Source organism: Mustela lutreola, chromosome 3, assembly GCF_030435805.1.
Source record: "Mustela lutreola isolate mMusLut2 chromosome 3, mMusLut2.pri, whole genome shotgun sequence".
Lineage (NCBI taxonomy): Eukaryota > Metazoa > Chordata > Mammalia > Carnivora > Mustelidae > Mustela > Mustela lutreola.
Window position 1 is genome coordinate 3328303 of NC_081292.1, and position 23815 is coordinate 3352117.

Consider the following 23815-nt stretch of genomic DNA (forward strand, 5'->3'; position numbering starts at 1 on the left):
TTTCTGAAAATCAACGTCTTCCTCCCCTCTGTAGTCCTTACTTGTTTGCCTCAGAAGTGAACCCCAGCCCAGGGCCGAGGGGTGGTGCCCACGGGCACCTTGCAGTGCCGGGCCGGGACAAGGCGCACAGCCGCGCCCACCTCCGCGTCCCCTAGCCCCATGCGCGCTCCCTCACCGCGGTCCTTGGCTTTTTGTGAATTCTGTTTTCCTCGTCCTTTTGTATACTCGTGGCTATGGTACTGTGTCTTTACGTTGTTTGAATCCGAGTAAATTGTCAATGATATGAAAATAAGAATGCGTTGTTTTACTAGATTTTAGAATTGGAGATGGTGAGTAAAATGGCATGGCCTGCACAACTGAGAGTTTCCTAGAATATGAGCTAGCAGATGAAAACACAGGGTTTGGCTCTAAGCTCTACACGTTGTATCTTATTCCCATTAAGAAGCACAGACAATCTGTGGATTTGAGTTTTTACCCTTTCGTTTTGCATAGCAAGGTGCAAAGAACTACAATATGAACTCCAGCCAACAATGAAGGCCATGATTTTTATTTTTATTTTTATTTTTTAAAAGATTTTATTTACTTATTTGACACAGACAGAGATCACAAGTAGGCAAAGAGAGAGAGGAGGAGGAAGCAGGCTCCCCACTGAGCAGAGAGCCCGATGCAGGGCTCAATCCCAGGACCCTGAGATCATGACCTGAGCTGAAGGCAGGCTTAACCCACTGAGCCACCCAGGTGCCCCCCAGACCATAATTTTTAAATTGGAAAGGAAGTGTGTATTATTTTGCTGCTTGTTTTCCATTCCTGACATGCTTTTACCCCTTGTATTTTTTTCCGGTGGCATATATGGTTTCTTGGGGAGTTTTGATTGAACGGGTTTCATTTGTCACCTGGGTGGGGAGAAGGGCGATTAAGCTTGTGAACCGTTGTGTGGGAACTGCTCAATAAAGGGGTATAATCTGTTTCCACTTGAGTTTATAGAATCTCTTTTGTTTGTTCAGAAATAGACAGAAGGGGTTGAACCAAAACCCAGTAGAAATGAAGGGAAGCTTTTGACTTCCTTTTTGGTTCTGTTTGAAGAGATAAATACTGTGTAGCGTGGAGTAATAAGTACCTGCTGGCAGGGCGCATTCTCGGTCGAGAAACCACACACAAAGTAATGAGGTGAAGAGAAACTATCAGCATGTCAAAATCCCAGATACATTAGTGGATTTAGTAGTTACGGGAAAATACTAATTTGCCAAGTTTCAGATGAACCAAAATAGAACATCCTGGGGTGGTTTCAAGAACGGCCCCTTGCACGTGGCCTCTGTAGGACACGGGGGCCAGACGGCATGAGCGGTCGTGGTGGAGTGGTGTCTCGCTGTCTGCTTCACTTGCCCACCGGCGGCTGCATGAAGTGCCAGTGGACCCCTGCCCAGGCCAGCCGTGGCCATTTCTGGTCTAGACTACGGCAGCACATCCCAAGGGATATTCTTGTTTCCTGAGACCCGTTCCTTGCCAGCCGGCCACCCGGGGCATCAAGGGTTGTTTCCACAGCAGGTGTAATCCCTAGCAACCTTCTGCTCGGAGAGCACGTGAGGCTGCCCACTGCTCTGGAACCAGAGTTCAAGGCCTTAGTGCGGTTTGCCGTGTGCCTTTCGGTCTGGCTCTGGCCATCTGCTTTGTGGAGTCACTGGGCTTAGCTGCTGTTCCCGGAGCAGAGCCTCTGTGTTCACGTGTCTGCTACTCCCCAGAACGGAGCACCGTTCTTCCCCACCTCTGAGAGCTTTCCTGGACACCCTCAGGTAGCATAAAAAGCCTTTCTTCTCAGTTCTCCCCCACACTTACATCGTGGTGCTCCGCGCGGTACAATATTAGTCGCAAGCCTTCATGTCTGCGGACTGCATGTGTGCAGCTGGACAGGTGGGATCGGGGCTTCTTTTCCCCGAAGCCCCAGCCTGGTGCAAAGTGGGACTCAGTGCTCGATAAACTGAACGCCTTGTTTCCTCCTGGGTAGGTAAAGTGAGGATTCTGCTTCCCTTGCTGTGCTGGTGTAAGGACTGGAGACATGTCTCTGGAGAGTCTGAAACATAGAATGTGTTCAGAAAGCCATCATGGTCCGTGTTGGTTTGCTTCTGACTTGCAGAAGTGTTTGAACAGGGGTGCCTGAGTGGCTCAATGGGTTAAAGCCTCTGCCTTCGGTGCAGGTCATGATCCCAGGGTCCTGGGATCGAGCCCTACATTGGGCTCCCTGCTCAGCGGGGAGCCTGATTCCCCCCCTCTCTCTGCCTGCCTCTCTCCCTACTTGTGATCTCTCTCTCTGTCAAATAAATAAATAAAATCTTAAAAAAAAAAGAAGTGTTTGAACACGTGCAGCTCCTGGAGCAGAGAATCGGGCAAGGACTCGTGGGCTCACCTGCCATCGTTGCAACAGGTGGCTTTGAGCAGCATTGACCATGATCGAGTCGTCGTCCGCGTAAACCCACTGTTTGATGAAGAGACACCTGTTCTTTTTACTGTGCATGATGTCCTGTAGCAGCTAGCTCTGCTGCCCTAACAGAGTACTACAGTGGGTGGTTTAAAATAGAAACGGATTTCCTCACAGTTTGGATGCTGGGAGTCCAAGATCGAGGTGCTGGCAGGGTCGGTTCCATTGGAGGCTTTTCTCCTTGGCTTACGGACATGTCATTTCCCTTTGTCCTCATGCAGTCACCCTCTGTGCAAGTCTTTCTAACCTCCCTTCCCGTGAGGACACTAGTCAGATTGGGTTAGGGCCCCGTGTGACCTCACTTTGCCGAAATTACCTCTTCCAAGGCCTTATCTCCAAATCCAGTCGTATTCCCAGGACACTACTGGGCACAAGGCCTTCAACATACGAACTTGCAGGGGACATAATTCAGCCCGGAACATGAACTATGATCTGTCCTGTCACCACCCATTAACTTGATCTTTATGGCCCACAAAGTTACAACACTTGCCTTTTGGAATCGACAGTGCAATTGAATGGAGCAGACTGGTTTGGAATGAGCGAGTTGCGCACTCTCCAGGGTCTCTCACGGCCAGCGGTCCCGATTCGTTCGCGTCTCTTCTGCATGTAGCATGTGGACAGAATAAAGTTAACTGTCCCAGGCCACCGTCATATCTCCCTGGTGTCCTGCTTCACTGATTTAAGAGAGAAGGAGGCACTGGTACAGGCTTCTCTGTGTGTCTTTTTCTTTTTTTTAAAGAGATTGAGTTAAATTCAAATTCCTATTGACGAAACAACTTCTAAGTGGCAGGGATCTAATGGGGGAAGGAAATGGCACATCCCTCAGTAGGATGAAGTACAGGGACCTTTCAGGTGTTCTCTGGGTGAGTTTCTGTACAGATGACCCCACCTTTGCAGGAGGGGACCCTGTGTGCCATTCACAGAACCCTGAAACTGGGGTGCGGAATGGCCGTGGTGAGCGTCGGTGTCGTGTGGTCAGCTGGAACTCTGCAGAGGCAGGGCTTTGGGACTGGGCCCGCTCTGAGGACAGTGTGAGAAACGGCGACACGGCCGCTGACCGAGCCTGGCTGACCACAGCGAGTCTTTGTTACTCTCCGTGGTTGTGAAGACGAGCGTTCTCACCGAGTGCCCGTGGGCTCTCCCGATGTATACGTCTTGTTTTATGCACTTCCAGGGGTAATTTTAGTGGGACGAGAATGCAGAGTCTCAGGGACTTATTTCTCCTGAACCTCAAGGCTCTCCTGCCGGGGGGGCTAACCTAGCGGCGGGATGAGGGTGTTCCAGAGTGGGGGAAAGGGCGCTGTCTCTGTGGCTGTGGTGGATTTGGAGGACAAAACAATGATTTAAAAGTTCCAGGTGCTGGAGCAAGTGGCAAGAGGGACCACTCTCTTCGAGCTTTTGGGCACTTGGAGGCCATGACATCTCAGGGACCCTGCGGAGGCAGCGGGGACCTGCGGAGGGGCCCCGTGTGACGCGGTAGAGGCTGCAGTGCGACAGGAGTCCGCTCTCAACCTCCCAGAGACCTTCGTTCGTCTCTGCACGGGGGTGACGGGCGCCCCATGCTCCATGCCCAGCACAGCCCCTGGCACGCCGCAGGCCAGCAACAAGCGTTCCTTTTCCTGCCTTCCCTCTGGCTCCCTTTGTTCTGACATTGTGGTTCAGTGAGACGAGTTAACGGCGTCACCAGCAGCACCCTGCGTGTGGGACGCTGACCACGTGCCGAGCGCTTCCAGCCTCCCACGGGACCCCGAGCGGTCCACCTGCCAGTGGTGAGGCGGGTCCTGGCAGGATGCCCCTGTACCTGCACTTGGGGCATGTGGCGCGTGCCCTGCTCTCAGGTTGGTTCCCGCCCTTCTGGTCGCCCCCTTCTCCGGGTGAGTGCTCCGTCTCTGTTTTCCGGGTCACCTGCGCTCAGTGCCCCGGTGCTGCCGTCTGAAGCCCAATTCATTTCCTCGTTCACCCAGCCGGATTGGTCTTCTCAGAGTGCCCTTCCATATCTGTTCTCAAGGGCAGCACCTTCAGGGCACAGGGAGACAGGCACCAGGCCCCCACGCCGCGTCCCCAGCGGCAGATGCCACGCCTTAGTTTGTCGTGTCCCGCGGTTGTCTGTCAGCGGGGAGGCAGCTGTCATTGGTTTGAAAGACGGGTTAGAGGAGATGGAAAATGTCAGGTTGGATTTATTCAGCTTCTTCCTTTGATCACCAGCTCCTTGCTTTGCTGCTCAGCCCAGAGAGAACGCATTCAAGTTTGCCGCTCGTCAGCGTCAGAGCGGGTCAGAACTGGGCCTGGGGCGGATGTGCCCTGGCCTCCCTCTTGGGGAGACAGACTCTCAGTCTCACATTTGACTGTGTCACGGGGCTGAGGGAGGGCAGGAAGGGAGAAAAGATGTGCGTTTTCCAGACGCTTCCATGGTCCTCACTTTGGCGTTGCCTCTGTGTCTGCCAGAGCCGGTAGCCGGGTTCTCAGAGGCCGGGCAGGCTCCTCCTCGACTGGGGGCTGGAAATCTCTGTGGACCCAAATCTGTGGTTGCGTTCTGACTTGTGGTCACATGTCCTAAAATCAGAGAGGATTTTTTACCTCAAGGGTGTGACACAGAAGTGTGTTTATTTCATTTACTTAAGTCTCCTTGGAGAAGAAACATGAGCAGCTATAAAGATACTTTTGGTTCACAAAAATGATGAAATTAGTATTACATAAAAGTAATGATTGGAGTTTCGAAAAACAAGGTTATCCAAAGCAAGTTACAAAGTAGGTCAATTTTTTTAGTAAATATAAATATAAATTTGTAAATATAAAATGGTTTATGAAGATTTGTGGTTGGGATTTAAGAGTTAAGCTCTTGCTATAGCTAAAATATACTTTTATTTTAATTAATTAATTAATTAAAAATAATGTCACTGCACTTTTTCTTTTCTTTAATTAGAAAAATAAGCGCTGCGTTTTTGGGAGACCCTGGGTGAGGACCAGATGCCCGTAAGTCCTATTCTGGCTGCTGGGCGGCCCCCACACCCAGCCAGTGGGGATCCCGGAGGGCCAGTGTCCTCATGAGCAAGGGGGGTGGGTGGGGGCACCTTTAAGCTTCCATGAATGGGATTAGCCCTGGAGTGGCTGTCAAAGCTCATAGCATCTACTTTTAAAAAGAAAAATTCACTCATGATTTTACAATTATACTTCCTCCCCCACTCATCCCCTACCCCCGAGGGACTGGTTCTTTATTCCAGAAAGACACTTGTCAGTTCTCAGTATCAAAACAGTTGGGCTCTTGGTTTCTTTCTCCCAATCAGCCCCTGGAGAGATCCTGCCAAAGGAGGGGTACATTTTAAGCCAATGAGCTTCAGAGTGCCTATCGAACAGACCCCACAGAAACCCCACCAAAAAGGGGAATTGGGGAGGAAAAGAATCTTTAAAGCATCAGCAGACGGTCCGCGCCCCGACTGTAGAGAGTTGTCAGCCAGACGGGTGGCCAGCGCGCTCAGCGCTCCGCGTAGTCCGAACCGGGAAGGCGGTTCTGTGCGCGAGCTGTCCGAGGCTCCCCCAGCGCCGACCGACACAGCGCAGGGAGATGGCGCTTGTACACTCAGCAGCTTGGGACCCAGCGACGGGGGACGAGAGGAGTTTGCTTCCTGTGGCTAAATAGTGGCAAACGCGTACTTTCTTTGGTCTTTCAAGGAGGAAGGAGAGGAAACTAGGGGAACGCGATCCGTTCTGTGAGCCGCGGGCTGAGGATGGGACCGGGTTGCTCTCCAAGAGAAGTCGCACCTCCTAATTTGTTGGGTTACTTCTGATGAAAAGAAAATTAAAAATAAAGGGGTTCAGAGAGACCTGAAGGCGGAAACCCCGAGCCACGATTCTGGCCACTTGTCCTGGAATCATCTCGCTCTCCGTCTGGGCTCCCGGGCTCTCGGTAGCGCAGGCACAGGCCGTTGTCCCTCTGTGGGGACAGCTGTGTGCGGGAGGCTGACAAGTTACTTTCCACACGTGAGACGGGTTAGCCTGCCGCTTCACAGCTGTGGGGTCATTTGGACCGTTTTCTAGATGGTCGCTACACCACCACCACCAAACTGTGGACATCCCAGCGTGCTTTTAAAGACACTTGGCATTGCGCTCACTTTCCCTTAAGTGTTGTTCCCAAAGGTCCTCAGGCTGAAGCCCAGCTGGAGTCTCGGGGACGGGCACAGCCCATGTGGGGACAGGGACACAGCGGTGGGGGTGCGAGAGGCGGCGAGAGGAGAAGGCAGCCTCCCAGGGGAAGATTGGCCCCGAGTGTCCAGGCTGGCTTCGGGCAGGCTGGCCTCCGGCGGTGCCGGGATCCAAGGGAGGAGCAGCGGCAGGTGGGGAGCAAGCTCTCCACCTTGCTCAGTCGGCCGGCGGCTCCCCTGGCGCCCCTGCTGCACAGAGGGCCCGTCCTAGGTGTGTTTTAGCTCGTCATCCAAATCACCAACAGCCAACAATCTGCTGCTGCTCTGCTCCGCATCTCCAGGCAAACTCAGCGCCGGTCTCGGCCTCCTGGAGTTGATGCACAAGAATTTTTATCTTTTCCTTGTGTTTGTCTCCCGTTTGAGCGCTCTGCTAGCAGCGCTGGGCACGGCTGGGTCTGGGCCGTCGGACTGGTCCACTCCTGCATCTCCTGGCAACGGGACCCTGCCAGCTCAGCTCGCCCCTGCATGTGTCCCGGTCCCCCTCGGTCAGCACCAGCCTCCGAGCCACTCCGTCCTAGCTCCCGTCTGCTGCTTCTGCCGTGTGCTCGGCTTCTCTGACTTGGTTTTCCTGGAGGTCCAGCTTTCTTCGTCTCTGAGGCTCGGTGCTCAGTGAGCTCCGCACCTCTCCCTCCTGTCAGCGGCTTTCCCCGCTTCCTCCGGCTGCGTGAGTGCCTGGTTGGGTGCTCCGGGGCGCCGTCCTGCTCCTCTTCTGCTGGCTGCGTTCTGTGCTCAGGATGGAGGGGTCTCAGCCTCCCCTGCTCCTGGCCCGCCTTGCCCCTCTGCTTCCCCCTGAGGTGCCCAGCCCCCTCCTCTGCGCTATGGGCTTGCTGCTGCACATGGGGTTTTGCATTTCACCGCCTCGCTGGCGGTGACCCTGCCATGGTGTGACCCGGCCGTGCTCACGCTCCCCTTCCCGCCTCCCCCACACGGAGCTGCCTCCGCGTCTCCTACAGTTACACTTCCGGTCCTGACCTCCGAGCTGCGATTCCACCTTAAAGCTGGCGTGTCCCCTGAATGTCAGGGTTCTCAGCCCGCTGTATCCCCAGTGGAATTAATTATCCTCTCCATGATGGTGTCACCATTTCCATGTTGGAAGCTTAAAATTTTGGAGTTGCCCCAAGGTGTCCAGCCGTCCTACGTCCTCTCCGTTGCTTAGATGGGCTCTGTGCCCAGTCTGGCGCCCGAGATTTTTTCATGTGGGACCCCTCCTCTCCCTTCCACTGTCCCAGCCGTGGCTCAGACTTTCAACCCCTGTTTCTTCGACTCTTGCCGTCGTGTGCTGCTTCCTGGCGTTGCTGCTTCTGATCCGTGCTTCACACTGAAGCCTGAGGCCTCTCCTTGAGATGCCGGCAGAGTCTCGTCCTTCCGTCCTCGGGAAGCTGTGGTGACTGCCCCTTCCTGTCTTAATAAAGTGTCCGCCCCATCTCAAGGACATCCACAATCTGATCCAAACGTCTTTTTAGCCAGATTTCATTCTGCTTCCGTCTACACAATCTGTATTTCCTATGTATCAGACTTTTTGTTGTTCCTTGAGCATGCCGCATGGTTTTCCACGCTGCGCCTGTCGTAGCGTGCTCTGTCCTGCTGTCGCTGTTCCCACACTGTCCCTCTTCGCCGCCTCCTTACCTTACTTAGCCCTCAGTTTGGCATCATTTCATTACATCCGGAGAGTGATTTGCTCTGGCTCCTTTACCAGATCACAGACTCCTTGGGGACGGGGCCATGCCTGGTTCACCTTCAATCTTTCATCATTCCGGCTGGTGCTTTTATGCAGGAGGTAGTCAGTACATGCCGGCCTGAATTAGGTTTCGCTACCCTGTACTGCTAGCAAATAACGTACTAACAGCTAACAAATTACTGGTGAGTATGTATTAGTGGAGATCCCCCCAGGCATAGAAGGAGACTGAGGACGTAGGGGATCTTGTTGTCCTCAAGGAGGTGGCATTCAGGTTGACTAAGGTGGGGATTTTCCTTACACAGGGCAGATACCCACTATTTGTTGGCTACAAGGATGTTGAGTGAAATATGAAAGGGTTAGCCTGTTGTTATGAGTGAGAGCCTGGTGGAGAAGTGAGAGGCACCTGAGCTAGGGGCAAGAGCTGTCCGAGCTTCATCTATAAAACCGGGATGACAGCGGCACCCCTCACCTCAGCTTTCGGGGACAGTTTAACGAGAAAGCATATGTAAGGTGTTGGGCACAGTCGGGCACATAGTAAGTCAGTCCTCATTGAATGTCAGTCGTGGCTGTGGGCCTTCCTTCTGAGCGCTGCCGAGAACAGCGTTGTCTGGCTGGGAAAGGCTGCCCACGTCCGTACGGTGAACTCCGCCTCTGTGGGAATGAGGGGGCTCAGCTGCCCGCTCCGTGGACGTTTCAGGGTGCCGCCTTCTTTTTAAGATTTCACTTATGTATTTATTATTTTAGAGAGAGGGAGGGCGGGAGCAGGGAGGGGAGGTGTGGAGGGAAGGAGAATCTCCAGCAGACTCTGCACAGAGTGCAGAGCCCGACGCGGGGCCCGATCCCATGATCCTGAGATCCGAAACCGAGTCAGATGCTCAGCCTCCCGCTCCCACAGGTGGCCTGGGACACCGTCTTCTTTAGGCGTGAGCAGCAGGTGTAAACAAACCCCGACCTTGTAACACTGCTTTGAAAACTCACGTCTGTATGTTTTTGAAATCCTTTTTATTGTACAAACAGTGTATACTCATTTTAGAAATCTTGGAAAACATAAACAAAAAGAAAAAATGATGTATAATCCTGCATGGGCAAACACTTAACATTTCAGTGTAGTTTTTGGTATTGTTTTCTATTCTTTTTAACTTGGATTTACTGGGGCACTTGGGTGGCTCAGTGGGTTGAGCCTCTGCCTTTGGCTCAGGTCATGGTCTCATGGTCCTGGGATCGAGCCCCGCATCGGGCTCTCTGCTCAGTGGGGAGCCTGCTTCCTCCTCTCTCTCTGCCTGCCTCTCTGCCTACTTGCATTCTCTCGGTCAAATAAATACATAAAATCTTTAAAAAATTATATTTATTTTATAAATATAGTTTTGCATCCTGATTTTCCACATAACAGGGGTTTTCCATATTATTGCATACTCTTTGTAAAGGTTGATTCTTGTGTAAGTTTGCCTGTGACTGTACTATAGCTTATCACCTCATAATTGGATACACAGATATGATTCTTTCTGATTATTTATGATGTCTTTATTAAGATACCTTCCCCTTCTGGGTGTTTTATTGAGATCTCTAGAGATACTCAATATTTCCTAGTGCTTTAAATAGACGATGATATAATGAGCTGATGGCTTGATGTATTTGCCTCTCGTTCCGATAGAGCATGTTTACGTACTTGGAGAGAACAAGGAAAATATTTAATCTCCTGGTGTCCTTGAGTGATTGCTTATCAGAGATTCTGACCTGCCACTGTGTAAACTGAGTGAGAAACAGGAATGGAGTTGGACAGTGGGAGGCAGCTGGAGTGGCTCGCGGCGCGCTTATCCGAGTCCATCAGCAGCGCGTTAAGGAAGGGCTAGTCTTGGTGGGTGACGCGGCTTAGTCAGTACCTGCTTCTTTGGCAGATCACTAATCTTTACAGTGGTGACACCTGAGACCGTCTTGACCTTTGCGGTGGAACTATTATTCTGTCTGGATGTATAGCAGGATGAAGAGAAGCTGAGTTGGTTTTTCTGGCCAAGGAAGGTGCTCACCCTGATGGACATGTTAGAGTGTCTGTTTCAGGATAACTGTGTTTTCCTCTGTGTTTTCATGTATTGGGCAGTTTGGGTGGGCAGTGTGACAAAGTGGAAAAAAGAGTTTGAAGTCGTAGCTCTGAGTCTGAATGTAATCTAGCGACTTGGTGTCTGAACGACCCCAGGAAAGTCACGTGACCTGAATGAAACCTTGGATTCCCTCTCTGTGAAATGGGCACACTGATGTCCACGGAAGTCACTCGATATGGTGGAAAGAGTGCTGGATTTGAGAAGCCTGAGCGTAAAATCCCAGTCTTGCCGTGAACAGACGTTTCTGCAAAGAAGACATCCAAATGGCCAACAGACACATGAAAAAATGCTCCACATTACTCGGCATCAGGGAAATACAAATCAAAACCACAGTGAGATATCCCCTCACACCAGTCAGGATGGCTAAAATTAACCAGTCAGGAGACGACAGGTGCTGGCAAGGATACAGAGAAAGAACCTCCTACACTGTTGGTGGGAATGCAAGCTGGTGCAGCCACTCTGGAAAAAGCATGGAGGTTCCTTAAAAAGTTGAAAATAGAGCTACCTACGACCCAGCAATTGCACTACTGGGTATTCACCCTAAAGTTACAAATGTAGTGATCCGAAGGGGTATGTGCACCCGAATATTGATAGCAGCAATGTTCCACGATAGCTAAACTATGGAAGGACCTGAGATGTCTATCGACAGAAGAATGGATAAAGAAGATGTGGCGTATATATACAATGGAATACTATGCAGCCATCAAAAATATTGTCATTTGCAACCATGTGCATGGAACTAGAGGGAATTACGCTATATGAAGTAAGTCAGAGAAAGACAATTATCATATGATCTCATTGATAAGCGGAATTTGAGAAACAAGACAGAGGATCATAGGGGAAGGGAGGAAAATGTGAAATAAGATGAAACCAGAGAGGGAGACAGACTGCAAGAGACTCTTAACCTCAGGCAACAAACCGAGGGTTGCTGGATTGGAGGGGGTATGGGAGGGCTGGGGTGGCTGGTGAGGGACTCTGGGGAGGGTATGTGCCATGCTGAGTGCTGTGAATTGTGTAAGACTGATGAGTCACAGACTTGTACCCCTGGGACAAATAGCGCACTGTATGTTAATTTAAAATAAAATCCAAGTCTTGCTTGGGAGCCGCGTATCCCGTCTTGGATCCTGCAGTCAGGCGGTGATAGCGTTTCACCAGGGGGACGTGTTAATATCTAGCAGTGTGACAGTGTACGCGACAGCCCCCGACAGGGGGCCTGGCTCTTCTGCTGACCGCCCGGGCACACTTTGCACACTCACTTCCCACCACCAGTTTGGGAGTGGTTGTCATTGGGCTCCTGTGCCTGCCAGAGCCCCCTTCGACGGGGACATGTGTCACCGAACCCCCAGGAGTTCTGTGTCCTCGTCGGCCTCTTTGTCATGTCGTCCCCATTTCTCTTCTTGCACGAACACTCATGTTTGGGCTTCTGGAGTCTCAGCCTGGACGTCTGGCATTGTGTTTTTTTTTTTTTTTTTTTTTTTTTTTTATAACTCATCTTCTGCTTCTTCCTTTTCTCCCTGCCCTTGACCTCAGTGTTGCCCAGAACGTTGTCCTCGGGCCCTCCAGTGTTCTGCCGCCTGCACGCTCTCCTCTCGGGTGATTTTCATGGTGCTCAGGACTCCTCCCCGCCTTCGTGCAGTGCCCTTGCCTTGTCACTGGCCAGCGTCTCAGGTCTCTTCATCCTTCTGGGCAGCTCCTCCGTGCTGTAGACTCAGCGCTTCAGAAGCGCTGTGCCGGGAGCCATGGGCGCTGGCCTCTGTGTTCCTGCATCTCCCTTCTGCTCGGCGCCCTGCGGAGCACACCCAGCCCCGTGCCCCGCGCTGCATGCTGGTCACCCCGCCAGCCCCACGTCCCCTCGCTCGGTGAGTCCAGTGTCACTCTCGAAATGGCAAATGGCCTGTGGCTTTTTTTTTTATGGTCAAAAGTTTGGGAGGTTGTATTCTCTGCTCCTATAAGAAGCAATTTAGTTAGGTGGCAGCTTTCTTTACAGATGTTCTCTTTGCATGATTTCTTTAATTTCTGGGATGGGAAGTAACTCTCAAGGGCATTAGGTACTCTAGTTTGACTCAAAGAATCATTGGGTGTTTTGATCAAGATTAGACAAGATTTATGGCGATGTTATGGGCTGAACGTTTGTCCCATGTCAAAGCTCTCACTACCCACAAGGTGATTTGGAGGTAGGGGCTTTGGGAGGTGATCAGGTGTATATTAGCTCTTGAGGGTGAGACTCTGATGGTGGGATGGACGCCCTAGGAGATGAAGAAGAGCCCCGAGAGCTCTTTCTGTCTACACACACGTGTGCTGAGGAAGGCCTTGTGAGGGCACCGTGGGAAGGTCATATGCTGCAGCCCAGGACATGGGCTTTCAACAGGGCCTCCCAGCCTCCAGAACGATGAGAAGTGTGTGCTTATGATGTCGGTCACCCCGTTGATGGTATTTTCTTGTGGCAGCCGGAGAAGACCACGGCAATTGATTTGTAGTGAATAAATTAAGGAGTCATCACTTCTCTGATCAAATCGTATGCTTATGGGAATGTTCAGGTCTATCACAAGCTTCATTCCAGCTTGGCACGTGGAACACGGATTAGCACCACTGTGGCCTTGAGTTCTTCTGTTTGTGTTGTCCTGACACTGGGTTTCTACCGTCCGTCCGGGCCAATCTGCGGGGACAGGAGGACTCGGTCAGCTTGGATCGGAACTCCAACCCTGTTCCTCTCCTGAGCAAAATCGTCTCACCTCCCCAAACTCATTCAGTGTTTTTGTATGAGACATTTTCTGCCATGACGGTACACAGAGTAGTAACGTGGATGCCCATACGTCAGTCTCTGGGCCCGTGGGTGACCAGATTTCTGTACCTTCCCTTCATCTCTCGCTTACTTTACTGGCTGAATGATTTTAAAGAAAACCCCAAGGCATCCCTTCCTTTCGTGCCTTTGTTCCTTAGTATGCAGTGCTAAAAGAAAGGACTTTGTCTTTTATGATCACAACGTTAATATTACAGTTAAAAATTAATTTAAAAAATCAGTAATTATTTGGTAGCGTTCGTATCAATCCACAGTCTCATTTCACAGATTGGCACTGACCTAATGTTTTGTCGCCTTTAAAGGGGGAACAGGATGCTCCCCCCCCACTGCCCTTTCACCTCTGAGCGTCTCTACCTTCCTTCTCCAGACAGGAGGGCTTCCTTGTCTGCGGGGAAGACCTGGGTCCGTCCTCCGCTGCCGGCAGCGAGGTCCCCGAGGCAGACGTCACAGTCTCCCAGGCATCCTCTCCCACACATGGGAGGCGTCTGCTTGGCAGTCACTGCCCTGCAAAGCCAGGGTCCCCTCTCCACTGTGCCCCCTGCAACCAGAGCTGTTCACTACTCGCCGTTTCCCTCCAGAGCCCCTGTGCTGCCCGCACCCGTCAGCCCTGATGTCTTCTCTTAGCCCGTCCCCGTCACCCGTGCCTTCGGCAGCACTCCGCTGGGTTTTCTCAGCCGGCGGCTCAGGCCGTACATGAGCGCTCCTTCTGCGCCCTTTCCCTTCCCTCCCTGCCCCCCGTGGGCCTTGTAGCCACATGTCCTTGTGCTTGTCCTTCTGCCCTGTAACAGCAACGCCTCCAAGTACTGTGCTCACGTGTCTGCCCCCGGGTCCTGCGGCCCGTGACCGAGCAGTGCGGCTTCTTCCTCTGGAAGCCTTCTTGGCGAAATCAGATCTCCTGCGTGCTCTTCTCCCAGACTGACCCTGCTTCTGTGAAGTCACGTTCTGTTTGACACCGTGCCCTCTTTCCACTTGGGACACCCGAAACGTCGAGCCCGTGGTGCTTCTGCGTGAGAGGAGCCCAGTGCCGCTGTGCTGACGGCTCTGGTTGCTGGCTCTGTGCTGCTCGTCCGCACCGTGTGGACAGAGAATGCGTGTTCATTTTGTTCTTCTATTTCACTCTATTTCTGGGGTGGGGGACAGGGAGGAGTGGCGGAGGGGCGGAGAGACGGAGCATCTTAAGCAGGCTCCACGCTCCGTGTGAAGCCTGACTCGAAGCTCGATCTCATGACCCCGAGATCGTGACCTGAGCTGAAATTGAGAGTTGGACACTCAACCCACTGGACCCCCCAGACACCCCTCTTTTATTTTACTCTTGAACAAAGAATGATTCTTGCTCCCTTTCTGAAGAAGAAATAAGGTCAGCCGAGCAGCAGACACATGGATCCTTTGATACCTTCTATTTCCTGAGCACTCTTGACAAGTTCATAGGGGACAGAAAAAAATGACAAGACTCTCTCTTTAAGGAACTCGTACTCCAGTAAACTGTATTTTTAGTTGCTAAGCCTTAACCAAAATTTAAAGGCAAGATCAGTTACTATGTCACCGCTTAAAAACTTTGATAAGTTGCCCCTTTTGTCCAGGTCCAGAGAGACAGTGAGAATCTCGTGGCAGTGAGCAGTGAGCAACCCGGACTCCACATTCTGATTGAAACGTGGTTTTACTCTAGAAGAATCCAGGACTGCCTGGAGAAATGGTTTATTCTAGGTCTGGGGCTGAAAATGAGCTAGAAGGAGGAAGCCGTTGATGCATTTTGGGGTCTTTTCTAAGGACACAGGAATGAATATGAAGGGGCTCCCACGGGACAAAGACGGGGCAGTTTGAACATCCGAAAGAGTGTGAAGGCATCAGTGGCAATACCAGGTACATAGACCCACCGGTTTGTAATGATACTGACGCACGCACAACGCCCCGGTCACCTCTGGGGTACTTCTCTACTGCAGTAGGTACCGGGAAAGCCTATTCGCTGACTCTCCTGATCGGATCATTTGTGGTTCAGGGTAACCAATTGGTGGATGAGGGAAAAATCCTTCCTTAGAGACACATTCTGGGTTTTAGGTACAGAGAAATTAGAGAATTACAAAATCACCATTTTGTAATCGTTGATAAAATAACAAATCTGGGCAACAATGTATAACATGCTCCAATCCATGAGGAGAGAGGTCCATGGGACCTTTCCCGTGGGTGGGCCATACCGGCAGCGGCCCCCGAGCATTTCAGTCCGGAAACCTCACTGAAGTGATGCGGAGCTGAGAAGTAGTGTGGGTCCTGTGCCTGGCAGAAGCTCCAGAAGGGTTAGGCGCTCTGGGTGGGAGTGTGATGAGAAGGGCAGGGGCAGGAGAGGGTGCTGAGCACCGTCCCAGGAGCTGCATCCCTCCCGGCGTGTCCTCCCCGGCTCCTGCGGGAGCAGCAGACCGCACTGCACCGGCCGGAGGATAAGGAGAAGGGGCGGTCTGGCTGGAGCCCCCCGGTGCAGCGGACGGGGAGGTACTGAGATGCGCACCTGCTTGCCCGGTTTCTGCAGAGCCCTGACAGTGCCCGCAGTGGGCTCATCCCCCACGTGGAGGATGAGCAGACCCAGAGGAGGGGCGGGAGCACGGGGGCCGGGGCTTCCCTCGTGAGCGGGCCCAGCCAGAGGAGCTCGCTGTGGCTGCACCCTCCTGCCGGCCCTCCCGGTGTCGCTGGTCTTTTCTGCGGAGAAGCCAGTCTGCCGCTCAGCTGGGGAACGTACTGGCCTCGCGGGCGGCTCTGGGCTCCACAGGCACGTTCATTGCTCCTTCCCTTGGCGGGGGTTTACCAAGAGGGCGTCCTTCAGCTTAGTGGGATGGCTGGCCTGGGAGCACTGCCCGTAGGCTTAGGCAGGTTAGGTCGTTCACACGCTGTGGGCTGGAGCCCTTCAGGAGACTGATCGTCTGTACGGCGAAGGCGATGTCATTACTTAAGGAGTTTTGTTCATCTGGCCGAGGAGCCCGACTGTGTCGTGTCCAGAGCTAACTGGGTACCCTCCTGGCCTCACGCTCCCCGGAGAATGGTGCTCAGGCACAGGAGATGCCTGGGCAGCCGCTGATCAGTTCAAGTGTGTGTCCTTGCCTGCATATTTGCCATTTCTGGTCCTCGTCTTCGAGGAGAGCCGGCCTCGTGTTCTCTGGCGGTGCTGCCGCGCGCCTCCCAGTTCCCGCCGTCTCACTGTGCGCCGTGCGCACGCCTGCGGCCACTGCTCGCTCTTGCTTCGTCTCTTTCCGTCCCTGGTAGTTTCCTTAGAGGTGACATCCCCCAAGGCACTCACAGGTCCCAGTGGAGCGGCTGAGCCGTTCCTCTGAACACGAGTCTGACTCCGCTTGCCCCAGGCCTCACCGGGTGGGAGTGCTGAGTCCCTCTATGACTGCGGTCCCCGAGCACCCCGCCTTTCCCTGCTGGACGCATCGGAGGAAGGAGATGGAGTGAGCTCCCTTTCCCACCCGGCCCCCAGTTCCTGCTTCCCTTCGTTCGTCTGAAGGGTCAGTGAGAAGACCACACGTGTGGGGCCAACACAAGGTCTTGTAGAAGCCCTTTAACCGGCTGGGTCTCCGCCTTCCCGTTTGCAGACAGGGCGTCGTAATGCTCGTCTTCCGGAGTAATTGCCCGTTTTGGGGTGTGGAACGTGCTCTTGAGCTCCGAGTGTTACGAAGTCCATGAGCACGTGTTGAGAGCATGTTGGGGACGGCGGGTGAGCATTCTCGCATCCTCTCTCCCTCCTCGCGAAGGGACGGGTAGGGCAGAGCAAACAGTCTGACCTCACGAGGCTCTACTTTTGTACCAAAAATGTTGCTGTGGAGTTACTCCCTTCAATGTCTGTTATATAGATGGACCGTAAACTCCTTGGGGACAGGGCCTGGCATTTTGCTTGGTTTCGAGTAATTTGTGGAAAAGTATTTGTCTGGTGATAAAATATCCTGATTCTCCAGTCCTGCTGGCCCGCTGGCTTTCTTGGAATTTGGTAAGAATTTATTCTCTTGGGAAATGAAGTCTTCTACAAGACAGTAGCTTCCTTTTTTCCTGTGTACCCATAAAATAGAGCAGTTGCTAGTGATTATTTAAATAAAGTGACTAAAGCTTTTGCTTTTTGTCTCTTGTGGTCAACGCCCCTTTATTTCTGTCAGAAGATTAGGCCCAAAGGACTGTCCTGGATTGTGTTAAGGATTTTATTTTGCTCAACTGCCCCCAGCCCCCCAGACCTCCAAAGCCCCCTAAGTTTTGTTAATTAACTCTTTTTTTTTTTTTTTTTTTAATTTCTCTTCAGAAAAGAAAGATGTGACTCAGAGCCTGGAGAACTACACGTGCAAGTGTCCCGGGACAATGGAGGTCCTCACGCTGCCCGGCGGCCCTGCCCTGCCTCCGGTGCCCCTCACCAAACTCCCCATCGTCAGGTACGGCTGGCAGCCCGCGCGGACCGGGGCCTTCACTGCTGCCGTGCGCTACAGACCTTTGCCATAAAAAAAATGTTCTTTCTTTATTTGTGCATTTATTTAGAGTGGGGAAGTGGGGCGGAGGGAGAGAATCTCAAGTGCGGGCGCGGAGCCTGACGTGGGGCTCCATCTCACAACCCTGAGACCATGACCTGAGCCGAAACCAAGAGTCAGGTGCTTAATGGACTGAGCTCCCCACGTGCCCCAAGAGCTTCCATTATGGATTGGGCCGGTGTCTGGTTCGTTATCTCGTTACGTCTCCACAGCAGCACTAGGCCATGTAGGTGTTGTGTGGGTGAGACGATTCGCCCATGGTCACCTGCTTGTCTAGAGGCAGAGCTGGGTGGGGACCCTGGTGTGCCGGTGCCTGGTTCCAGACCCCACATCGTGACCTCTGCGGTGATGACATGAGCCTGACCTTGCCTCTTCCAGTAGTTTCCCGAGTTCTCAGACTGTAGGCCTGGGCAGCACCGGAGTGGGCGTAGCTGCTCCTTTGTTCTGTGGGGCCTTTGCCAAGCCTCTGTCCTCTCTGCACGCTCGTGCTTTCAGACTCAGCCCAGGCCCCATTTTTAGGGAGCTTTTCCCGCTCCTTCCTCCTGCTGCCCTCCACCTGCCCTTGGTTAGAAGCGTCCTGGGATTTCCGGAGCATGTGCTGCTGGCCTCTTCCAGGGTCTGCCACTGTGTCCCGTCCCTCCGCGCAGCTCCTGGGGTTGGAGGGAGTGAGGGTCCTCTGGTACATGCCAAGTGGGCACTTGAAAGGGTTTAGGAGCTAATTTCATGATGATTTCAGAATTTTGGAAAGATTTGTTCGAAGACTGAAAGGAAGCAGTGGAATTGGACATTTTGCTGTTCACAGAGGTGCTGTGACTGAAGACGTGACCTCCTCGGAGACACTCCCGGCTTGGCCGTCTCTCCTGGGTTTCGCTCTGCTTTGCAATACCGCTGGGAGGGCCTGCAGAGATACGTAGCTTCTGTTTGCTTAGGAAGTTTTAAAACCCACGGCATTAGGTTATTAGGAAAAGAACGTGGAAACGTCTGTGGTGTGCTGCTTGATAGCCATGGGCATGCTTTCTCCTTGCGTTTCACTGGAAGCACGTGTGGCGTTGCCAACATGACATGGTTTTGTTGTCAAGGTGACGATCGCGTGCCCCTGAGAGGTGGGACAGAACATCCCTGTGCACAGAAGTCCCCAGCAGGCTACCCTTGAATTTTAAGATGTTCCGATGGGTGTGCGTGGAGTTCATCGGGCATGGTTGGCGAGCTGCCCCATCCCAGAGCCTAGGCCGAGGCCTGAAGAGGGGCTCTTGCTTAACTTGGAATTTCTCAGAGCAGACCCGTAGCCCGCGGTGCGGACGGCCCCGAGCACGTATGTGCTGCTTTTGTTTTGCCTTGTGCTTGCTTGTGGCAGATACAGACTGAGGAAGTCAGGGTCCTGGCTGGGCCTTTCTGTAAGACTTCACGAAGAATGTATTTGATTTGGGATTAAGGGCATGGTACATATTTTTTTTAATTGATGACTAGCAAAGCCTTAATTATTTCTCATCTTCATCTTGATCTGGATCGTTCTTAAATTTAGGCAGCCTTGCACAATAGGAAATCCTGAACCTAAGAGAACATTCTAGGATTTTGATGCTGCGTCTAGATTTCAAAGCCGTCAGGACTTTTGTCAGTGGAACTGGGTGGGTTGATCCTAGCGGGTTATGGGACTGAGGAGGAAAAGTGCTTTTCTCCATAGGGAGACCCCAGACGCAGCCCTAGATGGAAGTTAGAAGCTTTGGGCTTAATTCTTAACTACCATGTGGCCTTGGTTCCGTGAGCCTCAGTTTTGTAATCTTTAAAATGGGCTTGAAATTGCTCCTCATGGAACCACATGGTGGCGGTGCAGACTGAGCTGCAGTAGATCTCAGTTCTTACCTGGGAGACCGTTTACACCTACATTTTCATTGTTACTATTATTATTATTTTTTTTTTAAGAGAGAGTGAGAGCACGTGAGTGGAGTGGGGAGGGACAGAGGGAGACAGAGAAGCCCTAGCAGATTCCACATCCAGCCCAGAGCCCCATGTGGGATCGATCCCACTTGGAGTTCATGACCTGAGCCGAAAGCAAGAGTCAGAGGCTTAACCTACTGAGCCACCCAGGTGCCCCAGCACTCCTGAATTTTCCAACAGCGAACTGACTGATAAAGATACTGTGATGTTGACATTTTAATCCCTTAGCTGCCTACAAACTACAACAGATGGGGCAGAGACATAATAGTCTGACATTTTGGCAAATACTATTAAATTTGCGGTGACCAGTGTTTTGGCAATGTATCTCTTTCGCTGTCAGAGTCTGCGCGGCCTGTACTGGAGAGCCATCTCTGACCTACTAGCTGAGCCTGGCCAGAGTCCTGGTGTGTTTCCCGAGCCTGGCGTGGTCACGGACCATTTAAGAAAAACTGGTTTTATGTACTTGCTACCGTGTGTAGACATGTTCTTAAGGTTCTTGGAGACTCTCAGCTATGAAGATAAGCTCTTTCTGTCCCCGTGGCTCACTGATTGCATCCCTCCTGCCTGATCTCATTACAAACTAGAACTGTCACTGCATGTGATCACATGTAGGAAGCCGAGTGGACAGGCTCTTTACCGCACGGCAGAATTAGCGCTGCTGGCAAAGGGTAAGGAAATGCCTGTGGAAGCTTTGGGAAGTCCGTGTGTCTCACAGAACAGAACCCCACGTGCTTGCCCTGCGTGGCTCATGAGGCTGTCTGTGGCCTGCTCTGTCTCCAGAGTTCATGTGAGCTCCCGTTCCTCTGGTGCCACCAGCCCCGCACACCTTGCAGAAGCACGAGGGTCCCAGAGTGTGGGACAGAGTTTTATTCCTTTGTTCTGGTGTCCTCTTCTGCTTGAGGTGTCTCTGCTGCCCTGCCCCTGCCCACTGTTACTTAGTCATCCTTTGAGACTGGTTGAAGGATTGGCTCCTCTGTGAGTCCTGTTCCTAAGCCACCGGACAGGGATAGGAGCAGCTCCTGTGTGCTTTGCACGGTAACTCAGCTGCTGTTTGGCTCTGGATGAAGGGGCCCGAGCTCTTTCCGTCCCCACGTGAGGCCACAGTGAGGAGGTGCTGCCAGGGGACCAGGAGGGAGGAGGGCCCTCACTAAGGACCCAAGTGCGCTGGCGCCCCGATCTTGGACTTCCAGCCTCTGGAGCTGTGAGAACGAAATGTTTGCTGTTCAAGGGCCCCTGTCTTTGGTCATCAGTCACAGCAGCCCGGGCTGATGCAGACGAGTGCTCGAATGGCCTGGCTTGTCCCAGCTGTGCAGCGGGCGGCACATCAGCCCTGAGCGTGATTCCTCAGGAGCAAGCCCTTACGGAGTCAGGCAGAGCGGCGCTGTCTGTGCAGCAGCAGACAGAGAGGGCGGGGGTTCTCGGATGCCCACCGAGGCTGCCGGACCCACATGGCTGCTGGGGGCACGCAGAGCGGGCGGGTGTTCGGAGTCTGCGCGCTGTGCCCAGCGGCCCGCACTGCCTGTGGGGTTGCCGCCCTCCTCCCAGACCGGCCGCCCTCGGTTCTCTCGCGGAGGCCGTGCTGCACTGTGGCCTAGGACGGCCTTCCAAGGACTCGGGCCTCGACACATGGACTGTATTGGTTTGATTGAAAAAACCCCAGCCAGCATTGCGAGGAAGGGCTCAGCAATGTGTCTGTTTGAAGACACATGGAAGAAGTGTCAGTGACCAGACCTGCTGGGTGGAATCGTCAGACACAAGGGGCTTTGATGTTGGTGGTGCCTCCTGGCTGCAGCTGTGGTTTTAGGAGAAATGTCTGGAGCCGTTGTTCCTGTTGAGGAGTTGCCTAGTTTTGGGCAGTAAAACCATCTCGGCAGCTTACAGGACACACCTGCCCGCCCGTAGGCTTGGGTGCGTGACCGTGCTCACCCCGAAGTGGTGTAAAGTCACCCTGGTGCAAGTTAACCAAAAGAAGGGGCCACAATCTACCTCTGCTATGATTCTGTTCTGAAATTCAGTGAATTAAGTATTTATTGCACTCCTGAGATGGGCTTGGCCCCATGGGGAATGCTGGGGCTTCAGTCCTAGTCAAGCAAGAGCCAAGCTCACACTAGCCAGTCAAGCAGGAAGCCTCCAAACCTGTATATCCAGTTCCCGCTGGCCAGTGCGAGCGCATAGGAAGTCTCGTTAAGATGAGAAGCCATCTTATTTTATTCCTTCTGGAACTCTCCATAAAGTAGTAACGTACACAGAAGCAAGTAACGGTCATGTAGACTGTTCATACATCGCAAGTTGTGAATTATTAAGGAAGAAATGATGTAAAACTTAGACGTCATTTCCAGCGAACCCGTGGGGCTTTCCAGAGGGGGGACTGGAGGCAGGCTGAAGGGGCTTTAGCTGGTTGGTTCTGATGAGCTAACACTGAGCTCCTTCAGTCTGGCAGAGAGCTCTAGAGTGAATGAGGGTATTTTAATGGGCAAGGACCAAACCCTTCGGTTAGAATGACCTCTGAGTAGCTTTGGAGTGGCTTTGGTGCTCTCATTTGTTTATTCTTAGCGAGCGAGCACCCATGTGCACAAGCAGGGGGAGGGGCAGAGGGAGAGGGACAGACCTCAGGCGGTCACCCTGCTGAGCACAGAGCTGAAACAGAACCCTGAGATCACAACCTGGGCTGAGACCGGGAGCCTCCCAGACGTCCCAAAGAGTTAATTCTCAAGTCATGTCCGCACACAACGTGGGGCTCCCACTCACAGCTGCACGATCAAGCGTCACACGCTCAACTTTTAAGTTGATTCTGTTGTCTGAGTCAGGATGACAGGTATTTATTCAGAAAAGGGCTTAGAAGGCCGTGAGAGTCCGGGCGGTTTCCTTGGTTGATGAAACAGGACGGTCGGACTCCCAGATCCCAGTCCGGGTGGGGCTCCCAGGACCTCCTCAGGTGCAGCATGTCCAGAATCTTTCCTCCACACCCGTGACCTCCCCGACGGAGCTCACCCTAGGCTTTGTGGGGATCGTGAGAGGCGTGTGGTCCTGTCAGGAGTGAGAACAGGCGCTCACATGTCACTGACCTGGTGGCCTGTGTGCGCTTGCCAGCCTTGTCCATCGTGCCCGGCCAGGTGTGGCCATGTGAGTCACTGTCCATCTGCGCAGAGATACCTCGCGGGTTCTTAGGTATGTTTCTGCTGTGAGGAAGGTCGGTGGATTCAAAACCAAGGGAGAGGAGGTAAGCCGGTCTCCCCGACCTTCCTGTTGCCCGTGGGTGTTAGATCAGGCCCCCGGCCATTGCCCTGCAGGGCCCCGCACGGTCCCGTCAGCCGGAGCCCGCTGAGCACAGCTGGCCTCCGACCGGCGGCAGTGTCCGAACCAAATCTCTCCAGGCAAGTCCTGCTTTGGACACTTGATCCCTGGAACTCCTCTTTCCTGTAGGCGGCTTCGTAGACTGAATGTGGGGTTACTGGTTCTGGGGGATCCATGCTGAAGGAGCTGTGTCCTGTAGGTCATGTGCCTTGTGTGATTATTTTTCTCATAGGATACATTTCATAAGAAGGTATTTGATACTAAGTTTCGAGTTATGCATGAACCCCGTGGCCACTGTTGGGTTACTTTTCTGGCTGACCATATCTTTCATTCTGTAGGGACAGTATGACAGAAAGTGCCCCCTGTGGGCAGATGGCCCCAAGAGAAGGGGTTGAGTATTGCACAGCCCGGTTCTCCTGCCACATTGGCCCCCTCCCTTAGGAGGAGTGAGGGAGGGGCACCGTGAGGTCAGGACTGTCCCTCTGAGGATGTGGCAGCACAGAACAGGGAACGGAGCTGTCCTCAGCGAGCCGAGCTTGTCCCTGTTTTATAGGTGGAAAGATTGAGGTGCACGGGTGAAGCGGTCTGCGCCAGCCCCATACCGGGCGGGTCCTTTAGATGGTGGTCAGCGTCTGCACACTCCCTAAATCTGCTTCTCCGGCGGACTGAACTGCCTGCCGGAGAGTGCCTCTGGGCTGGGCGTGTGCGGCCGGAGACCCACACCAGGCCTGCTGGCTCGGCCGGCTTCACGTGTGCTCGTCTTGGTCCAGGCACAGCGCACGGGTGTTTTTGGCACACTTGCAAACGGCTGGGGTCGAAACTCTTAATACGAGCTGCTCAGGCT

The 23815-nt window shown here is 53.0% G+C and overlaps 1 protein-coding gene across 2 annotated transcripts in view; it reads left to right on the forward strand.

Annotated features, from left to right (window-relative positions):
• TRAPPC9 (trafficking protein particle complex subunit 9) overlaps positions 1 to 23815 on the forward strand; it is a 483860-nt gene that overhangs the window by 76914 nt on the left and 383131 nt on the right. For both annotated transcript variants that reach the window (XM_059165548.1, XM_059165549.1), the window contains one exon: positions 17523 to 17649. In XM_059165548.1, the coding sequence (XP_059021531.1) occupies positions 17523 to 17649 (127 nt within the window). The remainder of the gene's footprint in view (positions 1 to 17522; positions 17650 to 23815) is intronic.